This window comes from Lissotriton vulgaris, chromosome 10, assembly GCF_964263255.1.
Source record: "Lissotriton vulgaris chromosome 10, aLisVul1.2, whole genome shotgun sequence".
NCBI classification, from domain to species: domain Eukaryota; kingdom Metazoa; phylum Chordata; class Amphibia; order Caudata; family Salamandridae; genus Lissotriton; species Lissotriton vulgaris.
The window spans coordinates 373,211,144-373,234,017 of NC_141698.1; the positions used below are offsets into that span (position 1 = coordinate 373,211,144).

Consider the following 22,874-nt stretch of genomic DNA (forward strand, 5'->3'; position numbering starts at 1 on the left):
AAAATAAAAAAGGACAAATAATAGAAAAAAGAATTGGCAAAGTGAAGTATGAACCAGGAAGCATTTGCCATGAAGCGTACTTTCTTTTAGGCAGATGTGCACATGTGCTGAGGCGAAATGCTGTCCCTCACAGTGAATGGGAACCCATGGCTGAACTTGGATGATCCATGCCACAAGATGTATGCTGTGGTGGGCAGAAGCACAATGTGAATGACAGATGAATAGAACCAACGAATGAACACAATCCCCACAATGTATGTATTTTTAAATGTATGAATGTTGATTACATGAGGCAGGAGGGACAGCCAAAGCTGCCTCAAGCCAGATCTGGAAAATCAGCTGTTAAGTTTCTGTGTGCCCTTAAATGTGAGTTTTATGTTGGTAAATAGAGCCAACTGTGCCCACTGAATAGTAAATCTAGTGAGATTTTCAGGATATCCTTAGGAAAAGTATATGATAAGTATTTACATATAATGATTTGCACCTCTAAAGATCATTATAAAAGTGTGACTGCACTTTACTGCTCTGCGGATCAACAAGCCGAGGCCTGGTCATAGAAAGTGTTAGTAAGCAGCTTTGTTAGTGTTGTTTGTGTTTACTTTTTGTTCACAGCTCATCACAGTGGTTTCCCTCCTGGCACATTTGTAATAGATGTCTACTCACCAGTCTGTCTCATCTTTGGGCCAGCCTTGTCCACCCAGACCACAATAACAGCCATAGGCTATATAGGCAAAGCCAGATCGGCCCGTGCTGCAGCGAACTGTGGCTTCCAGTTCCAAGAGCCCTCTTCGTCTGACAGGAACCTTGGCATAGGCACTGCTCCAAACTGGGGGACAAAACAAAAAAATAGCCATGTATGGACTACGGTGGAGTGGCCATTCACAAAATAGTCATATTTCATAGTGATATAAATTAAACTCAAAGGTAGTGAAAAATGTAATTTATCCATTTTGAAGATTGGTGGGTGTTGAGAATAGTTTATAACTATCTCAATTTTACTTGGAATTAATATATTCAGTTGCATGTTTCTGTAAATACTGCACAACACAAGAACCCACCCAGCATCAAATCCCACACCATGTCACTTTTTTAAAGTGCTGTTTAGGGGATTACCCCTGAACGTCTAGTCCCACTGATCTTGCTTTCCACCCCTTCTGCCCCCCTCCACTCCCCACAACTCCCTTGTGTTTTAAGGGAGTCTTAGAGAGGAAGAAACACCTCCAAGTCCTCTCCTGCTTCAATTTTTTAAATTAACTTATTTATTATTAAAACTATGTTTCCTAACTAGGGTTTCCCATGGGACCCAGGTTTCCTTCTATCATTAAACATGTTCATTGAAAGGTGTTGATCTGTTATTGTTTATTTATATTATTTTCAGCCAAACTATTAGTCTAGACTTTTTTAAACAGCTTTTCGAATATTTGGGTTCTTAGGAATAGGTATCTATTATTTGGCTTTCTATAAATGTGTATACTACAGATCTGTGGATCATAACTGTATGACACTCGACGAAATTAAAGGCACAGGAGGGCCAGACAGCCTAAGTTATATGGTGTATGTGGAAGAGTGTTCTCACCCTGCATACAGGACGGATGCATTGAATGAATTAACCTAAAATCCTATACCCTTGTACCCTTTTAGGGTAAAGACCAGAATCAGGCAGAGGACCCCCATTGGCTGGGATCTGCAACTCCAGAATTTACGGTTCTCACTTCCTTAATATTCAGAAATCAGACTTGGATGAGCCCATGCAAGGGTTGAGGGAAGTTAGCTCTGACACGCAGAGATGCGTATTCTCTGCCAGCCGCAAGCTAAGCTGTAGAGCCCAGAGTCACAAACCTCACTGATCTTTGGACAATCCATGAGGCCAAGCCTTCATTGTCTTTTAACAAAGGGCAGGTTGAGGGGGTTCTCTGGGGCTCACCCATGCAGATATTATGCATCTATAATACACCACCTGCTCTTATTTGTGGTTTCAATGAAGCAGTGGTTCCTGCTGCCTAAAAGTGTGGATCTTTGGTCACCAGCCTTCCTATCTGAGGCCCTAGTTTGAAATAGGCTCCGCGCTTACCTGCATGGGCCGCGCCTGCTAAAGGTCCAAAATGTATTTCTTTCTCAAAAATTGCATAGTGATCACACAGCCTTGGTAAAATATGCAACATTCCCAAATTTGAATTGCCGAATTGTGGACCTCAAATGATAAGTACTAATGAATTTCAATTTGTGAATGCTTTAAAAAACATGTAAGTTACTATCAAGGGAAGCTAGTGTAACCAGGTGCAAACTATACCCATATTGGCAATACAAATACACCTGACATACCTGTAATTCATAAAACAGGCCTTAGAGTTCCATGCAAACAAAACAGTGCATGCACCTGCGACATAATGATGTCAGTTACACAATGTTAACAACCACGATGTATCGTGAGTCAGTAGTATGAGCCTCATTAGCGTGCCGTCCTTAAATGTGTCCCAGTATGCATCTATTTTTTCCAAAATGGCTGCACTGTATGCAAGAGTGTGGAGACTGAGGTTTTTGGCAGTAGAAGACAAGACAGATTATCTAGGGTCAGAGGTATAGCAAATACAGGCTCAGCAAGAGAGGAATGGTAGAGCTAATACATTACTGGACTCATCACTTCGGAGATACACACGTAACACCCAGGCCATTCCCATGCAGGTGCAGGCCTTGTGCCCGGTGGCTACCAGGGCATAGGAATATCTCAAAATGCTCACTTCAGTTTCTTTAGAAATGTCCAGATGCAATTTATCTGGAAAGCATGCCCTCCTAGCCTTCCCTTACATTTCAGAGGGAGGTGCAGGGCACCAATGTGGCCTTTTTCAGGATGGCACAACTTCCCCAAGTCACTGGCTGTGAGGATTGGACCCACATATCAATATTTGGATCCTCTATCAAGGACAGAATATCTGTTTAGGAAGAGGAAGAGCCTGCATTCTCTAGACATATGGCTGAAATGTAACTTTGAGGGCCTTATAAAAGACTACCCTTACAGTACCCACATATATGTTCTTCCTTTATGACAGGCTGGCAGGAAGACAGCTAAGTTGTGGGGACCTGTTATGTAGGCAACAACTTTATACCCACATTATATAATGTATCTGATGACTTCCATCATGTTGTAATATAACATAACTCTTGCAGGTGACCGCGATCCACCCTACCTCTAAATATCACAGCTTCATCCACAACTACCACGATAGAGGAGGTTCAATGCTGCACACAGGTGAACACAGCCCGTGGTGGAGCGTGCCTGTGGCTTGCTATGAGGTAGATTCAGGTGCCTTCATAAAAGTGCTGGTGCACTGGAGTTTACACCAGAAGCATGTAAGATAACTGCACGCTGTGCTTGGTGGATTAAAAACTACAATCAGGAGAGTACCAGAGGATGACAATGCTGAACTCCAGGCCCACATCAACAAACAAACCTAGGTCAGATGTCAGTCTGGCTGCAGAAGGAAGTTAGGCTGAATGGACATCCACTAACAATTCTTTTTGTGGTGTGTATCTTTTTGTTTTAAAATGAAATATACACATTGTAATTGTTAACCAAACACATTGTGTTTATTCAGAGGTGAAAAATGAAACTCAAACAGTGGTGCTTTCCTGATTTTTGTCAATGAACACAACCGCGAAATTAACAGAAATGTTTTCACAAGATGTATTTGTTTATTTAGTATGCAGTGATATGGTTATGTGTTACTTTTAGAGCCAACACTCCTCAGTTAGTGGTTTTGGTTAACATGCAGAAAATTGGATGTTATTTCTGGAAGCCAAGAAAATAGCAGAAGTTATTAAAGATAAACAGATGTGGTTAAGTTTGCTAAGCCTGTCTTCATGAACCAAAGATAATGTGAACAGGGAGGATGCACACCTGGACCGAAGGAGGGCTAGGCTGGCTAAAAAAAATAGTAAGTAATAGAAGGCAGAATAGTCACACTGGAAAGCTCTTCGTGTAGGGCAGCCTGATAGGATGTTAGGCCACGAAAAGAGTGAAGGACTGAGGCATGTTTGCAAGAGTTAATGTTAAGATGCAGCTGAAAACGCATTTAATGTGCAGAGAATTACTAAAGGTTTAATAAATATTGGCCAATCTTATTTAACACCCTATCCTGCCTTCATAAATGTAACCTTTTCGCAACAAGCACACCTGTTAGCGCACTATTTGCCACATGCAGTATGCCACTGGAGGGCGCAGCAGTCACTGTCTCCACCCACAGCTCCTGTGGGCGGGACAAGAGAAGCAACTGCAGCTTTTGTCGGCATTCATCCTTAAGTCCATCAGACAGTGGGCGCATTCACTGGCTGTCATCAGTCCCACCCACTTCAGTGTTACAGGAGGGGGTATGTAACACTTACAACGCAACTTTTACGTCGCATTCCGTTACAACGCAGATTTTACAACGCAGGATCCATTACATCGGATGCCATTACAACGCATGGCATTACATAGCAGATGGTATTACAACGCATACCATTACATCGTAAGTATTGGTAAGTATATAATTATTTTTTATTTTATTTAATATTATATAATTGTTTTAATTATTATTAATTATAAATAAAAATATTTATTTATGTTTTTAAATATTATAAATTAAATATATTAATTTAAGTAATTTTTTTAATAAGTATGAGTATAGGAGTATATGTTTTGGGGTTCTGAGGTATATGTTTTGGGGTGTTTGGGTATTTTTAGGTTTTAGGGCAGGGTTTGGGTTTTGGGGTACAGGGGTGTTTTTAGGTTTTAGGGTAGGGTTTGGGTTTTGGGGTACAGGGGTGTTTTTAGGTTTTAGGGTAGGGTTTGGGTTTTGGGGTACAGGGGTGTTTTTAGGTTTTAGGGCAGGGTTTGGGTTTTGGGGTACAGGGGTGTTTTTAGGTTTTAGGGTAGGGTTTGGGTTTTGGGGTACAGGGGTGTTTTTAGGGTAGGGTTTGGGTTTTGGGGTACAGGGGTGTTTTTAGGTTTTAGGGCAGGGTTTGGGTTTTGGGGTACAGGGGTGTTTTTAAGTTTTAGGGCAGGGTTTGGGTTTTCGGGTACAGGGGTGTTTTTAGGTTTTAGGGCAGGGTTTGGGTTTTGGGGTACAGGGGTGTTTTTAGGTTTTAGGGCAGGGTTTGGGTTTTGGGGTACAGGGGTGTTTTTAGGTTTTAGGGCAGGGTTTGGGTTTTGGGGTACAGGGGTGTTTTAGGGTTCAGGGGTAGGTTTGTGTTTAGGGATAATTAAATTATATTTACCATTTTTAAAATAATTAAAATATATTTAATAAATTAAATTAATTATTTTACATTAATTACATTTTTTAATTCAATTAATTAAATTAAATAAATTAATAATTGTAATTTAATTTCATTTCAATTTTAAAAATATGTACATAAAACTAATTTCATTATTTTAATTAAATTAAATTAATTACAATTTCTATTAAAATTACATTTATTAAATAGATATTATTTTATTAAAATAAATTAATGACTATTTTTAAATGTATTTTATTTAAATTGTTTAAATAAAATTAATTAAATTAACTTAATAACATTTTTAAAAAAAGGTATACTTACCTATACTTGCGATGTAATGCCATGCGTTGTAATAGCATCTGCTATGTAATGCCATGCGTTGTAATGGCATCCGATGTAATGGATCCTGCGTTGTAAAATCAGCGTTGTAACGGAATGCGACGTAAAAGAGCGCGTTGTACTGACACCAATCCCAGGAGGGGCGTTTAGAGCTTTACTGCCAAACAAATTAGAATTAAGGGCATAGGGATTTAATTTTCGTTGTAAATTTGAAAAGATTTTGATTGTCATTGGGAAGAAGAGGCCGGTAAAAGTATGGCAAGGAAAGTTAATAAAGAGAAACCAAGGTAATTAAAGTTATGCAGTTGCATAATATGAAGATAAGATGAACATGTTAAACAGGACTGGACCAAGGGATGAATAGGCTGGCTAGAAAATCATTAAGGGGCTCATTTTGAGCTGTCTGGGGTTCTGGCATTCACACTTCCCGGCTGCAAGAACACTGGCCCAGTTTAACTGGGCCTGGATCCATCTCTTGCAAAACTGTAGTAAGCACAAGGCAGGGTCTGTACTTAGAGCATAGGCTGCACCATACCCCCCACATGACATCCAGCAACACCACAGAACTTATGATGGCAGGAGCTTAGGGTGAGACTGTCTCCAGTCCAAACTCTGGCATCTTGTAATGCCTGAATAGAATAGTAATGTTGGAAAACAGTTCATGGTAGGAGATATAACAGCCCAACCTCTAGTTTAGGAAAAGCTGGCAAGTGGCAAAGGACAAGAACGAGTAAGCGTTTAGGGGAGGAGGCTTGCAAGACGTATGAAGTTGAAGTTAAAATAAAGCCATGGAAGGCCATTTGAAATTGTAGGAGAAACTTAAAGAAACAGTTGGAAGGTGAAGTGAGATGCTGTTCTGCCTCAGTAAAAGCAACTTTTCCACAACTATCAGCAGTGTGGCTAACTTGTCGCCGTATCCCCCAAAATGAATAAAATCTGTTATTGTGTTTAAAGAGTACAATGAAGCCCTTGGCACTACATGGTCCCGGTGATGGTAGTGGCAGTTCGATTTACCACTTAACTTTCCTTGTGTATTGGACATATGAAATGTTGCAGCAACCAAAGTTGCTGCATTGTGCATGGGGGAAGGCACAGTGCAGAGCCATATCTAGAAAGATGTAGCTCTACAGTCGTTATCCAGTGCACGGAGCGCAATCGCCATAGTGCAAAGGAATGTGTGTGATGTCTAGCATAAGTTTTGTACTGTAAGGGTATCTTTGGAATGGCACCTGATGCACCAGCTTCAGCTTATGCCTGAACTGTTGGCTGACACCCAAGCTATTGCTTTAGAGCCCCATCCATCCTGCTTGTATGATGTCAGAGTGTTGTCTTCAACTTGTGTGCATATGTTAGCAGCAACAGCAGTCGAATGGGGTTCAGGCAAAGAGGCAGACAATGGGAAACATCTAAATGAGAACCCTTGGTAGGGGGAACTCCCAAATTGACTACCAAACCTTAATAAAGATGAAAAGATTTAACTTTTAATGTATCCTCATTTCCGTTTTCCACACTAACGAATAAATATTAAGCTCAGTTTCTCTCCTGTTGAGTTTACCATAGTCATACAAGTACTGAGGTTACTGCTTCTAGATTATGGGAAACAACACTTACAACGCAACTTTTACAACGCACTACCTTTACAACTAAACTTTTACAACGCAACATCCATTACAACGCAACCATTACAACGCATGTCACTACAACGCATACCACTACAATGCATGTCATTACAATGCAGTCATTACAACGCATAACTACACTATCCAACACTTACCCTACTGTTGCACCCCCTGGAGTTAGAATAGTAATTTTTACCCCTACACTATCCAATACTTACCCTACTGTTGCACCCCCTGGAGTTAGAATAGTAATTTTTACCCCTACACTATCCAATACTTGCCATACATGCAATGTAATGGTATGCTTTGTAATGGTATGCGTTGTAAATGTAGTATGCGTTGTAGTGGAATGCGTTGTAAAGGTAGTTTCAAAGAATTTGTTGTAATGGCATGCGTTCTAATGGAATGCGTTGTAATGGATGTTGCGGTGTAAAAAATGCGTTGTAAAGGTATGCGTTGTAAAAGTATGCGTTGTGACGACATACATCCCTAGATTATTGTAGGCTTGAGTTGCTGAAGATGGTACCTAAATTGGGATATACCTGATGTCAAGGAGAGTTTTCTTCATCTCCACCCTCAAACTGCAATTCTTTTAACCCCTTCCATGCTGATGATGAACCCCAGCCGTCATGCACTACGGTGCTCGTGTGCTGATGACGGCTGGGGTTCGTCACGGCCCGCCCCTGTTCGTGCTGTTTACAGCACACCAGGGGAATCGCGGCTGCATGGAAAGGGTTAAACTCCACAATTGCCTTATTCTGAGGCCATCTGCAGTTCTATAAAGTCTTCAAAGTCCACATATTCGGTGAGGCAGTCTTCCTCAGCCAGTTGCTACTGGCTGAGGAAAACTACTCCTAGTGCAATGATACCATCAGGTGAACAAGCACTTGATAAATACATGTTATCAAGGTAATTGGAAGTATCTGATTCTGAGGCGGCACCGTTTTCCGAATAGTTATGGATTTGCCGCAATTACACTGAATCCATGATCAGCAGCATAATTTGAAGGTTTTGTCTAAAAACAAATTTGTTTCCAGCTCAAACGAATCAAAGGTACTAAAAAAGTGGTGACAAGTCTAGGTGCTCAGTGGAAAGCCCATCTCAGAAGTCGACTGGTCACCTTTCACTTGCCTATTGCAGTGCTTGAGCATTAAAATGCTACTAATGAAGTGGAATTTTCTCCGGCCAATGTTAACATGTGTAAAAAAGGCAAAATAATGCAGTAAAACTGTCACAAAATATGCAGCATAATGCTGCATAATTTGGATGGATTTTTTTGCCACATAATCTTGTCAGCCCGCAGCATAATTCCCTGCCGCATCATTCCAGCGGGTCTGACATTAATATAAGGAAAGGCAATCATGCATGCCTTTTACTAAAGACAATATGCAGATTGGTTGATTGGCAGTGGATGAGCACTCTGCACAGAATATATCCTTTGTTTTTTGATTCCAGAAGATGCTACAGTTGTTGACAAGTAAAAATAGAAAGGGAAGAGATAGGCTGATTCTCTGTTATTTTTTCTCCATGCTACTGCTTGGTCAAATTCAGGAAAATTAGTTACATCGGTTGCTATCAATGTGTTACTGCTGGAGAAAGCCAGCATATCGAGAATAGTTATTTTGGGCCAAATTAACATATTGGTTGGTTTTGAGAAAAATAATTAGAGGGTGTCGGCATAGGTGGTATTGCCACAGTGTCATGTCTGCTAAAATAAAATATGAACGTACATTTGGGAAAATGTTTATTTTTGCAAGCAGGCGAGCGTGGGTGGGTGGAGCAGGAAGGACAGTGACTGCTGAGGCTGTTGCTAGAAGCCTGGTTCGGAAGCTGCCTCTGTTGCTCTTGGAGTGCCCGATCGTCATAAAGTTTGCGTGAGGTTGGCGAGGAGGTGGTGCCAGGGCATGAGTGTGAAGCACAGCCCTTGCAAACATGTTCGAACGAGCCCAGCTCAATTCTCACCCACTCTCTTTCCATCCTTACATTTCTGTATTTCTCCTTCACGCGTCTCTCTCCATCTCTCCTTCCTCTCTCACTCTTTCCCTTTGCTTATGCCTCACAATGTGCCTAGAGCAATAAAGTCCCAGAGGTGCCCGCAGTGGCTCTGGAGCTTAAAACAAGCATTGGCAAAGCTAACAGATCTCATCTTTTTGTACCTATTGACCATCTGCTCCTCCACTATGGCGGAGGAGCGTTCCCTTCCCCCATCCCCCACGCCACCTGCCTAAAAATGGCGGGAAAGGAAAAATAAAATTATAGCAAACATGTTTTACTATTGTTTTAGTTTTCCTTTGTTGACGATTCTTTGGGGCCGGGCCATGGGGATGACAGGCTTCAGGAATCAAACCGTGATGCGCCCTGAAAGTGTCTCCAACCTGAGCTGTGTTGCCTGGTTGGAGACAGAAGGCACAGGCTCCTAGGGTCACTGGGAGCACACATTCAAAGTGCTCAAACCAATCCTGACGCTGCTTTGAGCTGTTTGAGAGCACCATTAGGACTGACCGGAGGTGAGTCTGTGAGCCTGTGCCTGCAGAGGAGAGGAGCAGAAGAGCATGACAGGGGCGCTCTAGGCTCATGGCGGCCCTGGGCTGGGAGCGTAGGTAGGGGCCCCGGAAAAGGGGGTCTGGGCGGGGCGGAGGCCCCCCCCCCCCTACGGAGCTCAGGAAGGTGGAACAGAGCTGGAGGCCACCAAATCCCTGCCAGGGGGCCGCCACGCAAATATGTATCCATCCTCAGAGGATTATTATATTAAGGATAGATATTGGCGTGGCGCCCCCTGGGGTTTGGTGGCCCTGTGCAGGTGGACAGCTTGCACATGCCTAAGGCCGCCCCTGAGCATGACGCAACCGGCTGAAGGAAAGTAATTTTGTAAAAAACAATTATTTTGACATTTGTTATCCCCTGACCTCTTCCTCCCTGCCCCGCCACTCCTCGACAACACCAGCTGCTACTGCTACTGACTGTATCAAGGCCCGTTTTTGCAATGCTGTGCTGCATCGACCAGATGCTGTAAAGCCTAGCCAACGTAAAAAGAAGGCACACTGGCATAGCCACAGCAGCCACGTCATATTGTAGGAGCATGCATGAGCGATGACGTTCACTTCACTAAATCCTTATGCATGTGCACATACAAAATGATGCAGCTGCCATCTTTTTTTAATTTACCAATCTGAGATGGATCGGTAAATAAAAAAAAAATACCGCAAATTATTATTTTAGGTCGGAGTTTGCTACCTGGTCCTCCCCAGCAAAAGAAGTAAATATTTCGAAAAAGACACTGGGTGATGGGGGCGAAGGAGGAACAGGTAATGGAAAGTAATGGGGAATGGGCACGTGGGGACAAAAAGCAACATAAAAGGTAGAGCAATATCGGGGCAGGGTAATAGAGCATGAGCTAGAAAGCCACATGGAGTGTTGCAGAGGCAAGAGGTTTGGTGGGGAGAAGCACACAATAGACATCTTGCAACATGAGGGAGATATCACCAAAGAGCCGGCAGGTATTTGGAGGAAAATCATATGAGGGAAACACCTTGAAATGACTGCACTCCCAAGAAGTGCTTAAGCAAAACGAAAAAAAAAAAATGTTCCTTAAAGGTGGACAACTTTTTTCTCACCCCTTGCTTTCCTGCTCTTTTCTGTCTGCCTTTCTCTCTTCGTCAATAAATAATGTCACGTGGGGTTAGCTAAACAAACACCTGCGTATAAACTGTAATTGATTCAACCTATGCCAACCCTGTAAGATTTGTTGCGAATGTTTTCTTGTATAAAAGAAATACAAAATTTAAATAAAAAAGTGGACAGTAGAAGAATTGAGCCAGCCGTGCTGAGATATGGTAAAAAGACTATTCTCCAGGGGAGGAACAAACACAAGATAGACAAGCTGGCACAAGAAAAGCCATTGAATAAGAAGCAAGCAAATGAGAGTGACAATAAAACCTGCCAGCTGTAAGCCCCTGTAAATTCTTGCTAAGCCACAAAATAGGTCACTTGAAGTATGGTATTCTCGACCTAAAACATCCTCCAAAGGCTGTACCTCACCAGGGAAATGCCCAATGAGAAACATGGCCAGCTGAACATAAGGTGTAACCACTGCTCGAGTCGGGGTACCAGGGGGGTGGACGGCGTCCCCTCACTTATTTTGCCAGGAGCTCGATTACTGCAGCAAATGGAGCCACACATTCACTCTTTGGCCTCTCTGGGGCGAGATCGGAGCTCATTCAGAACGCTGCTCACGCGATGGCTTCTCGGATGCAATCGCATCTAAGGGATGAGCGAGGGGAGGCAATGAGTCTGATGGTGCAAGCCACCTTTCGTGACGTCACTTCCTGTCGTGACGTCAGCGCCCCCCACTTCTTTTTTTAGGACTTGTGCCCTGGGTGTAACGTCCACTGGTGGTAAAATGATTTCCTGGGGGGAAATGGAATGTTTACCACAGAGGCAAATCCTGAAGTCCTGATAAAGCGTTCTCTTATCAGGGCGGATTCTCGCCTTTTCTTACGCTTCGCACGTCCACAATTGACTGCACCAGAACCAATAGCTTGGGATTTGTTTGCGGCTCTGCAATGAGGTTGCTACTTAATAATTACAGGCCTCGTGGCAAGTTGGAGGTTGACACAAGGTTATTCATATACTGTTCACCATCTCCTGTTTGTTTGTTGCTGGCTCGAGCTCACAGTGCATCAGACTTTACACAGCAGCAGATTGTTAATGAGCTCCCAAGCATGTCCTGAAGAGCAGGCAGGTGCACTGAACACAGGTTTCTTTCAGTGCCCCAGCACAGCATGCACTGATGACCCAGGTTTTACATAACAGGTTCCAAGATAAAAAACATGGGCCCGTCCTTGAAATACTCACAGGTACGAGCAGTGCTCCCAATGGCATTGTTAACTGAATATAAACAGGGCCTACACTCTTGTTTTTCAAAAATCACACATTTTGCAACTTGCAATTTAAAGCTTAAGCTAGGGTACTCCATGTCATTATGACACACTGCTTCCACTTGTGAGCTTTCAACTACAAGTCTCTGCTGTCTGGTGTGCCAGTCTAACTGGGTCAAGCAAAGCAAACCAAGACTACAGCATCCAGAATGCATTAGGGTGACACATCAAAGTCCAGAACTGGAAACTGTGTCGGTACTGATATGTGTGAGGTGATCACCAGGCCCAGCTCTAGCCTTCGGGATCTGAGAGGGCTGGGTAGAAATGTAGGTGGTTTTAAATATGCCTGGTGTAGCAGACGAAACAAAAACGGGGGCTTTCAGTAGATTTAAGCGCTTCACATCTCTGTAAAAAGTAGACACAGGTGAATTTCCTATTACATTTGCATCATACATAATTGATTGAATTCTGTGTTTATGTTAAATCCCTGAAATTATATTACTAAGCCACATAAAAGTTGAGATAGGTCATGCCAACGGCCTGTACCTGATTTACCCAAGACGCTCTACCTGATGTGAACGCCCTGACTCACTCCCCCCCTCCACATACCCCCAGTTATTTCTCCCTGGTTCCCACCGGCAGCACGTTACAGAGAGAACAAGTGAACAGTGAACTGTAACTACAAGCGTTGCTGATGCACACACGATGAACGCTCTTTGATGAAATAACAATATCACGGTTGCGGCAAATAGTGCATATTACCATGTAACGTGCTTGTTTGGCAAAAATGTTAATACAAATATTCCCCCCCCCCCCCCCCAAAAAAAAAAAAGTCACATAAAGGTTTAGTGCAGTAGCATGGGAACAAAGCACATAATCAGAATGCGTGTGGTTGTTGTACGTGGCACTTCTGTTTTTTGCACTATTTTTTGTTGTTGTGAGGTAATATCCTGGCGTCCAAAATGGATGCCAGGAGGCCTTCGATGCTAAAATACAGCTCTAAATGCCAGTTTTACATTTCATGTAGTTTTGAGCAATTTTTGTGGCATCATTAAATGCTTGAATGCAAATTAGGAGAACTTCGCACATCTCATCTAAGAAGTGACACATCTTAGTAATGTTTTTCTGATGGAGAGGACACTAACCAGTGCCCTTTGGGTACAGATTCAGGTCATACCTCATGGTATGAGAGTAGAGTACTAGGCACAAGTACCCGTGGGTATAGAAGTGTTCCGCCAGTAACATGCTTAATTTGTAAAACAAAAACGTGCCAGGGTCCTCGTCAGGAGGCAACTGCAGCTTGCAACACCTATTGCCCGAGCCAGCATTACTAGTGACGGTACCAACAACAACCACTAACAATCACACTACTACACGTGTGACAATTCTGACTATTCCAGGCCCCCAATGCAGTAGGAATCATTTGGGCGACAGGTATTAGTCCTTTTTACTGTATATTGAATAAATAGTCCTTTACACAAGGACTGAGACAGTGGATGGCGCAGTACTGGTTGATTGTCAGACTGCACCCATGATCATCCCCAGGACCAGTGACGTTATCCCAACTATAACACTTAGGGGCGGATTCCGACCTTGGTCGGAAGGCACCGAATCGGGTTCAGCATTAGCAGATCGGATTCGGAGGCTGAATTTCCGTCCAGTTTGTAAACGGGTCTGGCCGCCGAAGTACGATGCGAACAAGCACAAAATCTCCGTCCGAATCGTTTCTGGGTCCAAACCGCTCCGTACGTCTCGGCCGTAAGCAAACCGTGGCGCGCAATGGAGGCGAATTCCGACCGAGCCAGTACGATGCTCGATTCGGACAGCCAGATCGAGTCGGAGCTTCCGGCTCGCAATAGCTCCCAGAGATGGGCTTTGGGGTCCGCATCGTACCCCCTGTGACCCACAGCCTTATGACTCGGACACAGGGGGAGACCCATGGGTCTCCCCAACACAGGCAGGTACAGTGCGGATGACACCAACGCGTACCCACTGTAGGGGGCGCACTTGTCCGCAACGTACCCATTCAGTCAATGGGAGCCCATGTATGTGTCGTACAATCGGTTCCCATTGACTTCTATGGGAGTCCGACCGAACCGAGCCCGACAGCATACGGCCGCATCATACTCACTCGGTCGGAATGCAGGAGTCTGGTTCGGTCGGAAAACACCCCGGATCCGGCTCGGTCGGAGTGCTTTCCAACTGAGATCGGAATCGGCCCCTTAAAGAGATAACGAATGCCTCAGATAAAATCGCACCAGGTAAGGCGCCAGGACTGGACAAGATTCCTGTGGATCTATTCCGCAGTGAACCTTCAATTTGAGCACCTTACCTTTGGGTTTTATTTAATGCTATCTTGCATGGTATGAAGATTCCTGCTAGTTGGGCCGGAGCCGAAATCATTCCAATCTATAAAAAAGCCTCTCCGTTGTTACCCACAAATTATAGGCCCATACGCCTCATAGACATAAGCCAAAAGATCTTTGTGTGAGTGTTGTTGTTTCGTCTGCAGTGTTGGATGGAGGAGTACAAGATACTCAGTCCCCTCCAGGCAGGGTTCAGAGAAAAAATGTCCACACTGGATCAGACCCTCAGGCTACAGGTACTACATTGGAAGATCATGTATGTGGAGGGTGGCAGCCTCTATCTGGTAATTGTAGACCTGAAATCAGCGTTTTATCTGGTCCCAAGAGATGAACTGTGGGCGGTTCTGCGAGTTGGGGGCTCCTGTCTACCTATGCCAAATCTTGAGGCGGCTGCATGAAGGCAATTATGCCCAAATAAGGTATGGCAAGGAAGGAAAACTCACGGCCCCCACTCCTGCGGGAAGAGGTCTGTCAGGGATATGTCCTCGCCCTGACTCTTTTTAGCCTGTTTATAAACAGGTTAGTTGATTTTTTACTCATTGAGAAAAATTTGGACGTCCCTAAGCTGGCAACATGCAAAATTCCAGCAATGATGTTTGACGATGGTACTTTATTGATATTAAAATCTCCCATGGGGATACAGAGGGTACTTAATAGATTTGGTTCCTTTTGTAATGAAAGAGGGCTTGAGATTAACCTCCAAAAAACGAAATTAATGGTGTTTAACTCAGCCAAAAGTTCCCAATCAAATTCATCTCTTAATGGTAAACCCCTAGGGAGAGTATCCGCTTTGACTATCTCGGTATAACCATCACAGAAACAGTAGATTGGGGGGTCCAAATCAAAAAATCTACTAAGAAATTAGCACAAACAGAAGAGGACCTAGCGAAGGTTTTTCGTAAATCCAGTCACAAACTTGTGAGCCCAGCAATAGAAATATAAAATGTTCAAGCCAGGGGAGCTGGATTGTATGGTGCAGAGATGTGAGGTCATTGCTATCCTGACAGTCTTACGAAGATAGAACTGTTTGGCCTCCCTCGGAGCTCCCCACTTGTGCCGCTCCGCTTGGACCTAGGGGTAAGGGCCATTGCTGAAGAAGTCAACCTCAACCTATTTTATTTTGGCGGCATCTACGGGCTACCTCACAACTTGTAGCTTATAGGGACAAATTTAATGAGGTGATGAGCTTACCAGGGACAAGGAGATTACCCTGGCTCGCCCACGTTCGACATACTTTAATAAATATGGGATGGGGCAATCTCTGGGACAACCCAGAAGAGGCATGTGCCATAGTGTCTAGGAAAGAACTAAAGGACTGTTACTGGGAGCACAAAATGGCACAACTCCGGAGTAATCCCCTAGTAGGCAAGTTAACTGCAGCTTTTTAGAAACTAAGGATCTGTATAACCTAGAGCCGGCATTGAAAGATATCAAGCCAGCAGGAGCAATGAAGTTGTACCTCCAGTTTAGAGGGTGCTGCCACTCCGGTCCTTTACAAACAAATGGCCGGGCTCAAAAACCCAGGGGTGTCCGGCTGGTGACTGTACCATAGAAACAGTCTATCATGTGTTTTTTTTGTTGCCCTGGGTATCTCAAAGCAAGAAAATGGTGGCTAGTCCAGATCTGCAGAAACTTGGGAACTAAGGCGCTGTTCTGAGGCCTACAGGATATTGAAGAATGACACTAGCCTCCCCATAGCTTATTCAGTAGCAGGCTTTCTATTCTCTATGAAGTGCACTCGTAGATTACTCCTAAAGTCAACTCAGAAAAATGAATAGTAAAATAAGAAAAAAAAATGAAATGAATGACAATGATCAACCTCTGCTCACCCCTTGTTTAACAATGATATTCCAAAGGTATTAATTGTTTAATCTGGAATTATTGTTATGGTTTAATTTATTTGTTTTCAATAGAAATTTACCGTTATACCGGATTGATGCCTTTGAGATTCGAACATTTAACCAGAGTAGTGAAAACTTTGATTTGTTAAATCTTGCCTGGTGAACTGTTTGTATATTTGGCACATGCACTTTGCAATTGTCATTATTACTCCCTATTTCTGATTGTTACAGTGACTCATATTAAGTGAACCTCCTACCACTTTGCTGCTACCATAGATTGTACTGCATTTTATAATGTTTTAGGCCATAACTGGCTATGTTTTTATCTAATTTCTATAATTGTACGTATTTGTTTTTTTTATATTTATTTTAAAGTAAATGAGATGTGTGCGATTTTATCTGTGCTTTTATGGTCAAACTGGCCGAAATAAAGTTATTATTGAATTGAATAAATAAACAAGTGTTGTTATAATCATATTTAAATTAAATGCACAGTGCCACCATGTAGCAGACTCTCATAAGTCCCGGTGTTTACAATTAACTGCTGGTGCCGAGTACCGTAAACCAGGGTCTCAAATTAAACACTGGTACTATGGCACCATATCTAACTAATAATGGTGAAAATCTATGTTTTGTAAGTTTTGAAATATGATTATAATACCCTTTCAGCAGGGCTTCTAATTCCATATTACATGGGAATTATTTAGTTCCTATTAATTATTTATATTCTATAATTTGTCAAAGTTATATTGGACTTATGAAAAGCAGATTCCAAGCGATGAGAAGCCTTGGAAGTGGTATAGTAGATTACAGTTTTCAACAATACGATGTGGTAGTATTTTAAATTTTAGTTTATTAACTGTATTAAAAAATTATAACAGAAAAAATGTATATGGAGTTCTGCTGATTTTTATAAACCGTTCTACCAGATGGTTAAATAACATGTCACAAGAACCTCACAATGGCTTTATAGAACCAGCGGTGCGTGAATTACTAAGCATACCCTTGTAGTTTCTACAGCACATCAGGCTACACAAAACTGTATGTCCTGCTGTCCCTCAGGGCTGAGTGACTGCAAAGAAACGCAAAGCCACTGCCTAAGAAGATGAATAATTCCCATTTCCATCTGCCAGCATGGCCGTCACACGGGGAGCAGTGGGGGCTCTTTGCCCCAAACCACACACATGTATTTACAATAACAAAAAGTGGGCCTAACCTGTTCCTTTGTGATAAAGGTGGCACCAAATACTGTGGTTTCCCCTTTTTCCACTATAAAATGATTCTGTCCAACACAGATGGGAAACCAAGAAGGGTCCAGCTAATGTTTTACCCCAGACCCTTTTTTGCTAGGCTGCGAGAAGTCTTGCCTGGGAGCAGTGCTTAATTTGAGCCGGCTGTTGCCAGTGGGGGCATCCAGCATTCATTTTTGCAGACTGGCACTTACTTTTCTCATCAGCTATCTGCAATGAGCAAGAAATGGAAAAACACACAAAGCCGAAAGACAGAGGAAGAGAAACCCGAAAAAACTGTCACAAAGGGAGAAAGCAGGAAACCTGCAAGGATGAGATAAAGGGGCAAGGAGTGTCTGGCAGTGGATTAAAGAGTCATGAGGTGGATGATTCAAGACTGCGTAGCCTTGGTATTCAGCATGAAGACATTTAATTATACCGGTGCAGACTTCTGATCAGAGCTTCGGGGACAAGCACTAATTCTATTACAAATTAGGCACTGTCCGGGAGCATCAGATTTCAAGGAAGAGGAGGTACATGGCTTGCACAAACTGGTAAGAAATGGTTGCCATTCAAGATGCTTCAGACTCTGTGCAGCAGTAAAAACCACCACTACTGCAAGACTCCTTTTTGCTCCTGTTTATTTTAAACCTTTGCAACCTAGGGATGATTAAAGAAATATTCCAAAACTAAGCTTTGCAATTTCACACACCATGATACAGAAACAAAATACACAATTGCCCGTTACTTATCCTATAAATATCCAGATCTGTAGATATTATAGTGGCCCAATAATGCACTAGTGCCACTAAGATTTCGCAAAATTTTACAACAGGTATTGAACATTCATTTCTTTGGTGAACTTTTAAAATCTTTGACCAAAGTTCAAAGAAATTCTGAAACGTATTAGTTTAGATTCGAGCACATGCTGAGTAAAATCCTTCAGTGTCTCCATTTGGTTCACAAAAACGTAATTATGTATCTATTTTGTATAGCGCCAGAATCGACTCCAAGGAGTATCTCTGCGCTTTGGACACGTATCATTTACATATGCGGAGCTTGTGGAACTTAAAAGTGAAACAGGGTGGCTGAAGTAGCTTTCTAAAATGAAGATGGTTCGGGCATTCTCTTAAGTGTAGGGGAAGTTCATTCCAATATTGCGGGCCAAGATATGAAAGAGCCTTTCCTCTTAGCCTTGCTCTCCTGATTCGGGGGACGTTCAGCAAGTGTTTGGCGCTAGATCGTAGGGACCTTGAGGGTTGATAAAAGGTGAATTTTTCTGACATATAGCTGGGGCCAAGATTGAACAATGCCTTGTGGATATTGCAACAGACTTTAAATTGTACTCCCCCTGGGTGTACAGGTAACCAGAGGAGTTTCAAAAGAAGAGGGCGGGATGCTGATCTCGGAGACATATTCAGGACCAGTCGTGCCGCCGTATTCGGAACCACTTGAAGTCTACTAATAGGTTACATTGGTGAAGAGCAGCAGACCGCTACAATAGTCCAGGCGACTCAATATGAGTGCCTGAGTCAGAGTCCTCTGAACAGAGTCCCGGAGTAAATGAAAGACTCGTCGAAGTAGGCCCAAGGTGTAGAAACAGGTACCCACTGTTTGACCAATATGTTCCTTAACCCCTTCGATGCTGATGACGAGCTCAGCTCGTCATCAGCCACGGGGGCGTGTGCGGATGACGAGCTGAGCTCGTCATCTTACGCGGCTTTTAGAAAAAAGCTGCGTAGAGGAAAAATAACCACCGCAGCGATGCGGTTCAAAGTAAGGGCATTGTCTAAACAGACTCCTAGGTTCTTAACGGAGGCTTTAGGATCAGGAGGAATCCCAAAGTTGATAGGCCACCAATTGGGTGACCATAATATGAGGGCCTCTCCAAAAAGTAAAATCTCAGTTTTCCCAACATTACATTGGAGGAAGTTATTCTTCATCCAATATCTGCTACCTTTGATGGTAGGGTGGTACAGATTTTGACTCTTTGTTATCGGTTCAACAAGAAGAAGGAGAACCAGTTGAGGTCAGCTCCTGATAGGCCCATTTCTGAGTTCAAGAGATTCTTTGAGTAGTTTGTGGTTGACTGTGTCAAATGCAGCGGAAAAATCTAAAGTATTAATAGGCAGGATTCGTTTTGGTCTAGTGATGTTTGTATATCATCTAGGATATTTAAAATGGTGACCTTGGTGTTGTGTCCAGGCCTCAGGCTGGATTGGTGTTTGTCTAGTAGGTCAAAATTCTTGATGTGTTTGCACAATTGATCATGGGTGCATTTTTCTACTACTTGAGCCAGTAAAAGCAGGCGGAAAACTGGTTGGAAGTTGCTTATGTCTTTCAGGTCAGAGCACACTTTTTTTAGTAGATGAGATACTTGGACTATCTTCAGGCATTCTTGGAGGGGTCCTTGCTGGAGAGATGCGTTCAAAATTTCTCCCATAAGGGAGTGATGGATTAGTGGCTCACTTTTAGTAGATGGTAGGGAATGGGATCATCGAAATGTGAGGTAGGTTTCATTGACTATATCATTTTCTGGATTACTCCCTTAGACATAGATCTAAAACTGTTCCAGAAGGCTCTATTTTGTCTTGGGACAGTTGGGAAGTGTTGGTAAGTATCCTTGCTTTGTGCTGTGCGTGTGTTATTAGTGGGTTCGATAATTTGGGTACTAGCTTGGCTCTAGATAGAATTGCTTATGGTTTCTATTGTTTCTTTAAAGAAAGTGGAGAAGGCATTGACGATGTCCACCGAGCTGTATGAAATTGTGGGTCTGCAAGTTTTCCTGATTGATGTTTTAATATATCAAAGAGTTTTCTGGGCCAGTTCTTCGCTTTGTCTAATTGAGAGTTGATCGCTGTAGTTATGGCATTTAAGATAACCTTTTTGTAACAGATCCTGTGTCTTCTCAACTGTTCGAGATGGTTAATGTTTGGGACCTTCCTCCAAAGTCACTCCGGATGTCTTAATGGTCTTCTTTTGTTGTTTAAGTTTTGGTTTAACCGTGGTACTGTAGGTTTTATCTTTTGGCTTTTTAGAAGAAATGCTGAGCTATGTCGGTCATGCTGCTGTTGTAGAGATGTGTCAGTTCATGCACTGATGTTTGGCCCATCCGAGATTTCAAGTAGGCTTGGTATAGGCTCACAAGTTCTGTTCTGTTTACGCGGCTGTAGTCTCTCATCCACATTTTTCCCTTTTTGTTTGATCCTTGAATATAGTTACTTGAGAGGATATTTGGAAACTAATTTGTGGTGATCTGCCCAATCTGTAGGGGTGATGTCTACCATGTTAACTGATTCTGGCCTAGCGATGATAAGGTCAAGTATTGCACCTTTGTTGTGGGTTGGCCCATTGCATTCTTGAATCATGTTGTGGTACCGGAGCATGTTACTGAGTGTTGCCACTGTGGGGTCTTTGTCATGGTTCCAGTGCAGGTTGAAATCGCCTAATAATATTGTATTAGAGAGTGAAGTAGCATTGATAGTGATTGTTTCCATCAATTGCTCCAGGAAAACGGTGCGATTCCCCCGTGGATGGTATAAAAGGAGTGTTTCAAAAGTAGTTTCTTTTCCAGCTTGATTTCAGCTCCCAAGAGTTAAAATGATGCTGTATCTTCTAGAGAGAGTTGGTTTAGGATAAGGGAGTTTATGTAAATTATAGCAAGGCCTCTGCCCTGGTTCAATGAGTGGTCAAGACGTAAGATGGCAAAATCTGGGGAATGAGAAGATCCAGTATTGGGGCTGCAATATGGTTGAGCCTTGTTTGACTTAGGAAGAGAATGTCCAGGTCATGCTCCAAGATCACATCTGCTATATCGGTTGCATGTTTAGCAGCTGATCTGCAATTGAGCAGCATGTATTTCATGTTAATGTTTTGAGAGTTCCTGTGGTGGAAGTTTTGTTTGTTAAGATTAGGATCAGGTTGTTGTGGTTGATTTGTAGAGTGTTGTATCTCCGGTTTTTGTAGTTGGATGTCTTGATGATTGGAATGCTGGATGTAGTGTCAAGGGAAATATTCTGTGTGCCCTGGTAGTATATTAGCAGGGCATTTATATCTTCTTCTGAGAAGCGATTGATCATTCTCTTTGGCCTGTTGAGCTTGTTGACTCTGGGAGTTGTGAGTCTGCTATTATAGATAGGTTTTCAGCTAGAAGGGAATTCATTGCATTTGGTGGTGGGCGTGTGTATCTTCTCTAGTGTGAGTAGATATGTGATGACTTTCTTTTTGACCCAGTCTGTGTCTTCTCTGAGTAGTTGCAAGTTGTTGTTGATTTGTTTTGCGGGGAGATTGTGTTTGGGCACTGACAATTTACATTCTTGTTCCATGTGAGTGTTTGCACAATTATGGGATCTGTCTGCGTTTTTGTCTCACTTACCTGCTCTTTGTCTGTGGGATGTTTCAGTGGCACTGACCCACTTTCTGTGGCTTAGGTCTTCTGGCTGAGAGGGACAGTAGCTGGGGTGTCCATGGGGCTGCATTGACTGTGGGACTAGAATTGCCATTAAGTGTGATTCTAACAGTGGAGTTGGTTGGTTTAAGGTGATGGTTAGGACACAGAGTATGAGATGGGTAGCTAGGAGGTTTTGTCGGGGCTGCTGCTTGCCTTTTTAGTTCACTAAAAAGAGAGTTGAATGCTTTCAGGTCATTGTCTGCTTCTTGAATAAGGATGTTGCTATTTTGGTAAATCGAGATGGTAGCTTTTGATTTGAATGAGGGGGAGGGTGATATTGTGAGGTTGAGACCATAGGGGATGTTTTGTGTGGTGATGACTGCCTTAAGGGAGTAAAACAAATTCCTCCATTTTGCTGTGAGTTTTGTGTGGAATATCAGATCTGTCTTGAGGGCTCCTTTTTAGACACAAAAATAGGACTCCGAGACTCAGAGGTTCCGGGTTGCTCCTTAGAATGTTGTGTTTTAATTTGTTTTGTTCCATTTTTGGATAGGGCAGGTGGGTAGTTGATTTTCTGTGAGTTCATTCTTGAGAGGAACAAAGTGACAGTATCTGTACTGATGTGGCCCAACATAGTATTTTGTAAGTGAAGCTAGTGGTGGATACCCTCAATTAGGAAAGAGGACCTAACCATTCCGGATTAGGGTAGATGTTTTGATTTACCCCCAAAAAGTAAAATAAGAGAATGTCCCAATCTAAACACAAAGGACTATGTTGTTGGATCTAACTGCAATAGCAAGAAAAGTCAAACATATACTATTAAAACAACCTATAGGGAGAAGAGGATGCTAATGCCACTTTTGAGAATCTGCACAAAATAATAACATAAGGTATTACAACAGTAACCACAAAGCAAAAAACTAAATATGTCATGTGGAGTATTACTTGTAGTTTATT

At 42.7% G+C, this 22,874-nt stretch overlaps 1 protein-coding gene across 2 annotated transcripts in view; it reads right to left on the reverse strand.

The window, feature by feature from the left end:
• Positions 1–22,874, reverse strand: part of LOC147685283 (phospholipase A2-like) — a 298,395-nt gene that overhangs the window by 148,224 nt on the left and 127,297 nt on the right. For both annotated transcript variants that reach the window (XM_086941197.1, XM_086941198.1), the window contains exon 2: positions 664–826. In XM_086941197.1, the coding sequence (XP_086797323.1) occupies positions 664–826 (163 nt within the window). The remainder of the gene's footprint in view (positions 1–663; positions 827–22,874) is intronic.